This window comes from Lygodium microphyllum, chromosome 9 (genome assembly GCF_053477565.2).
Source record: "Lygodium microphyllum isolate KBCC chromosome 9, Lygodium_microphyllum_v1.1.10, whole genome shotgun sequence".
Taxonomy (NCBI): Eukaryota; Viridiplantae; Streptophyta; class Polypodiopsida; order Schizaeales; family Lygodiaceae; genus Lygodium; species Lygodium microphyllum.
The window spans coordinates 149,074,592-149,079,904 of NC_141143.1; the positions used below are offsets into that span (position 1 = coordinate 149,074,592).

Below are 5,313 nucleotides of genomic sequence, written 5' to 3' on the forward strand. Positions count from 1 at the left end.
CTTAATGATAGCTATGGTTGATATGGATTCTACTTCTAAAGTTTATTGTGAGGCTAAAATATAATATAATGTCAATTTTGTTCCAATATATACTATTAATTTTTCTTCATGGACAAATATGGTTTGTGTTTGACCTTTGCATAACACACACATAATTATTACATACACATATGTCTAATAAGTATGTATGTGAAGTATGATTTGAGGCCCATCCCCTCATATTTTGCCATCAAAGAAAAGAATTCCTTACATTTCACACATTGCACAAAGAGCCTTCTATTTTTCCTGTGAAGCACATAATTTCTTCTTTTGTGAGAAAATGGAAGCAGCCTTGCTACGGCCACTTCCCTTTGCTCACAAAAGCACAAAGCAAATGAAGAGAATTCTCATGAGCTTTGTAAGTTTACAAACTATGCAACATTGCATGGTTAGTGGGTCTAGTCAACAACACTGGTGAGATCAACTAGTTTCTTTAGTAGAACTTAAGAACCAACTTAAGCAACTTAGGAAAATTCTTTTGTCCATATTCATGTCTAAACATTTCCTTTCTTGAAGGATTATTTTCTTTCAATCCATTATTGATCTTCAAATATCCTCTTCCTTTCACAAGGCTTGCCAAACACACTATTTACCCATTCTGCAAAAAAGAAGAGTATTTAGAAAATCTAAAACCACATTGATTCTCACTCAACTGCTTACAAATATTTTGAAAGATGTTCATTCTTATTTCACATATTTTCCTATGAATAGCATTGACAATCCTTACCACGAGAAGAATTTATAATCACTTCCATGGTCCACAGTTTCAATCCTAAGAGTCTTCATATTGAATTCACTCCACCTTCAATGTCTGATTTTGCCTAAAGTCATGGAGGATCAAATGTTAGAATTCCATTAGGCGGGTTTCCAAAGTGATCTACGTGGTTATGTAGGTGATCTAAAATCTAAAAACAAGTATTAACCAAGAAGAGTCTTTGTTTGAATAACTTTTTTGCCACAATGCCAACAAAAACACTCTTGTTGCAACCACCACTCTCTATCTCTTATGAAAAAATGCAATGTAAGATCCCAACCACCACCCTATATCTCTTATGACAAAATGCAATGTAAGGTCCCAACCAACTATAAGCCCTTCAAAGTATTCTCAGTGGTGTATTTCACTCTCAATTCCTAAAATAAATTTTCACATTCATGCTCAAGTTTTTCAAGTTTGATCTCAACTTGTAGAGTTCAAAAAAAAATCCTACTGTTAAGAAATCACCTTTTTCCAAAGGAGTTTGTATTCCAAATAAAAAGTAAGTTTCTATTCTCTTTTAATATATATAACATATATAACATCAAGTGCAATCTCCCTCCTTATCTTAGTAACTCCCTTTTTTAAGGAGGGTAAACTTCCAAACTTTACTTTTCTTGGATCTTTCCTTTGTGTTTTGGGTGATAAACTCTTTTTCTATGTAATGGTCCAAATGAGATTCCAAACTTGTAAGAGTGCTATGTATTTATTTCCAAGAGGGTATTAAATTCAAACTCTTTAATCACTTCCATATCATAGTTTGTAGCGCAATTTTCCACAAGATAAGAAAACAAAATGGTGGCCCTACCTAAAACATGCTTATTTTAACTTTCTATTTACAAGTTCTCTCTCCACACAACCTTTTTTAAAATAAAAATTTCAAAGATTCAAAATTGAAGGGCTAGTTATAAGATTAGTGTTAACCTTTATGCCTCTAAGTTGGCATTATTTTTTCAAAAATGTTTTAAAAACTTATTATTATTATTATATTTGTAATTCTTGTTCATTTTGTTGCTGCAATGTATGCAAATGAGGTTTAGAGGCTGGAGAGTTTGATACAAGGGAAAAGGGAAGCTCTTGCTTGCTCATGGTACAATTGATATATGTGTAAGTAGTGCTTCATTTATGAATGGTTTATTATTAAAATTGTATATTCCACCAAGTCTGTTTCATTTTAACTTCATTTTATAGTCTATTATAGAACTTCCTATGTTACATAATAGACAATTGTCTTTGTTTTCTAAGGCTTGTGGTGATTACAAGAGTTTGATCATAAACATTTGTATTTGGTTTGATAAGAGACTATACTCTCCTACTCTATCCTCTCTCTACTCTCTATCCTTCTCTGTCCTCTTTCTACTCTCTACTCTCTCACTCTCACTACTCTCTACTATCTTTTTCCTTTATCTTTTTGTTTACTAACTTCTCTCTACTCTCTCTTTTTCCCTATCTATCCTCTTTCTCCACTCTCTTTTTCATATTACTCTCTACTCTCGTCCCTTTGCACCTCTCCAACTAGTATTGCTTTCTATATTCTCTCTCCTCTTTTTCGCTCTACACTTGCTCACAGTGTGTGCGTGCGCACATACATGCTTGCTCCTCTTTTCTCTCTTCTCTCTTCCTACTCTATTCTCTCCCCTCTATTTTTCTCTCTCCATTTTCTCTACTCACACACTCTCTCTACTTTATTCTCCATAATCTTTACTTTCTCTCCACTCTCCTTTATATTCCTCTCTCTCTCTCTCTCTCTCTCTCTCTCTCTCTCTCTCTCTCTCTCTCCACACACACACACACATTGCCGCTCTTTTGTGAACTCTTCGAAGATTTATTCATAAACCTCCTTGATAAAGATATCAAATCACTTCAATATTTTTAAGCAAGTAATGTGGTGCATAAAATGCAACTTAGAAAAGGAAGAAATAGGTCCCTTCACCCTAGCTTCTAATAACCAATTGATCACCAACCCTTTCTAGTGTCTCTTTTTTCTCAAATATGAAAAGCCATGGTAGAGAGGAAGATAGGAGAAGTTTAAGGCTCCCATTGTACATCTACAATGCACCCTATCGATCACTTCAGAATACATCAATCGACATTCTGCGCTTACCAACCACCACAAGAGATATGAAATGCTCTAGTGGCCAGCCAAAATAACCTGATCATCGTTAGACTTTACTTGTTACTCACAGTGGTTAACATATTTTCAACATAAGCTCTATACCCGCTTTAAGTGAACAAGAATTCTTTGTCCCTCCCCTTTGCATGAACAAGGACTTCTTATGGCCATCATAGTGAAGGATCCCTAGCTTAATGCCCAAGTTTCAATGAGTCAGGACCCAATTGTTTATACAGGAAGCTTACATTTGATACTAAAAAAAAATACATGGCATACCCTCGGCGGCTCCAAGCATATGAATGTGAGTTTTGATACAAGCATGGAAATTTGGTAAATTGGATTTGGCATGTTATCCCTCATAAACTTGTACACTTGTTGCTTGTTGGCACCGAGACGAAGGGTTGATTCCAGGGGGTAATACGAACGTACAAAAATCTAGTTGCTTTTCAGGACTCCTGAGCCTGCACAAAGCCAAGCACCGGTAAAAGAAGGGTAAGAAGTCCACCAATCGGAACTGAAGCGATAGCTATGTGCAATTCTTATAGGGCTAAATCAAAAAGGGTAGTCGATCGCTAGCGATTCCCTCACATATTATTGATGGCTCTGCAGGTGTATAACCATTAGGTTAAAGTATGTCTTCCCGTTTCATTCTCTGCTTTGTCTCTCACCATTAGGGGCCATGGCTGGAAGTTGCCAATAACATCTCTACAGAGGCCTACCCCATTGAAACGTGACGTCTTCACGATTTATGACCAAACATAAAACATAACACACAGGAAGGTGCTGTCTGGAAGTGAGGTTGGGTAGAAATTTTAGCAATCACAGGTGGGAGTCTGATTCATATCAGCTGCAACATGTTTGAGATTTATACGTGAATTGTACTCCAAAGGTAGGAGCGTTCGACTTTGGAGCGTAAAAAGCTTAGAGTCTTAGAAGGTATCATCGATTAGGATGTGTTGCGAGGCATTTGAGGCCTTTTTCCTAGAACCTAGAAGCCATGTGCAATCCTTCCCTCGTAGAGTCAAAATTCATAATGTGGGACTTATAGTGGGAATTTGTCTACAACCTCTTGTGAAAGGCGTAAGGAACAATTGACGGAAGCCATACCTGCTGCGAGGGCAATATGAGTTCGATGTTGATGGGTACGATCGAACTCATTTCTTCCCCAGCCCAAAGAAGCCGCCACCTTGTTTCTTTGGAGGGGCAGAGCCGCCCTTCTTGGGAGCGGCGAGTGGCTTAGGCGGCGCACCGTTCTTGGTCCCATCCACCTTCTGCAGGATGGGATCGGTCTCGCTGAACCCTCCTTTCTCCAGGGCGTCGTTCAGCCAGTCCAGGAGCCCCTTCTTCTCGCCCTTGGCCGCGCTCATCATCACAGCTGCTGACTGAGTCGCCCCCACCAGCGCAAAGGAAGCCATATCTACCTGCAGGCCCTGAGAGAGAGAGAGAGGCGCGCAATGGAGTGCTAGCCCTTGCTGCCAAATTCACCACGCGCTTCCACACGCTCTATCGAATAGGCCCTTGTAAGAAGAAGCTTGGCTTATGCTTTCCACAAACTCCCTTATCCACTCTTGCCCTTGACGTAGCTCCTTTCCTCTTATTCGAGTTTCAGTCTTACATCATACATCCATACTAAAGGTCATCTTTTTCTTGGTTGTCACCTTTGGAGAAAGGAGATTAGTCTCACATAACATATCCATTTCTCTTGCCACCTTTGGAGCCAAGGATGACGATTTAGAAGCAATAACAAAACTATGGACTCTATTCCTACCTCTTGCACGGCTTGTGTCAAGGTGCCACTTGTATATGGGTACATTGAGTCAAGAATTGTTCTCAAAGCAATCTCTATGTCTAGACCCATGTGGCCTAAATTGACTTAACACACTTTATTTAATCAATGGGAGCAACAAGGACCAGGCAACCCATGTGAAATCCTCATCAAACCTAGCCTTCCACTAATTCATTAATTGTCATGGACTGTGCATGTGAACAATATTTATCCCACTACATTGCTCTCCCTCTCCTCTCACATCAATGCCTCCCACCTTTTGGTCAATGGCATATCATTTAGCTTTTGCAAGATTCATCCTCATGAAGTTTCTGGTGGCCGTAGAGGAGAAGATCCAAATGACTTGGTTGGTTGCTACAAAATCACTCTTGATATCATAAATTTTTGTTTAGTTTGAAGAGGTTAAATGCTTTAAGCTTTTTCGGCAACACCCAAATATGCTAGGTTCTAGAAAAGGCCTACATCTCACTAAACCAACCTATGTCCGCTAAATGATTATCATTGAATAATTAGGACAATTCATGCTAAATTTATTTGGACGATTAAAGCATAAATGTAGCCACCTTTGGGTGGGTGTCAAAAACATTCAATATGCAAAGCTTCAAAACTAGTAGCTCACTT

At 38.6% G+C, this 5,313-nt stretch overlaps 1 protein-coding gene across 1 annotated transcript; it reads right to left on the bottom strand.

Moving 5' to 3' along the window:
- Positions 1 to 3,079: 3,079 nt before the first annotated feature.
- On the bottom strand, positions 3,080 to 4,479 carry LOC148031700 (thylakoid soluble phosphoprotein). The gene is made up of 2 exons (XM_087685271.1): positions 4,014 to 4,479; positions 3,080 to 3,367 (listed from the first exon to the last, which is right to left on the bottom strand). Exon 1 carries the CDS (start codon positions 4,319 to 4,321, stop codon positions 4,061 to 4,063), a length of 261 nt encoding a protein of 86 aa, XP_087541397.1. The 5' UTR covers positions 4,322 to 4,479; the 3' UTR covers positions 3,080 to 3,367; positions 4,014 to 4,060.
- Between the last annotated feature and the right edge of the window lie 834 nt (positions 4,480 to 5,313).

What these genes read in the sequence shown, in the direction of transcription:
- LOC148031700 (XM_087685271.1), bottom strand. Translation starts at nt 4,321, where the DNA reads ATGGCTTCCTTTGCGCTGGTGGGGGCGACTCAGTCAGCAGCTGTGATG.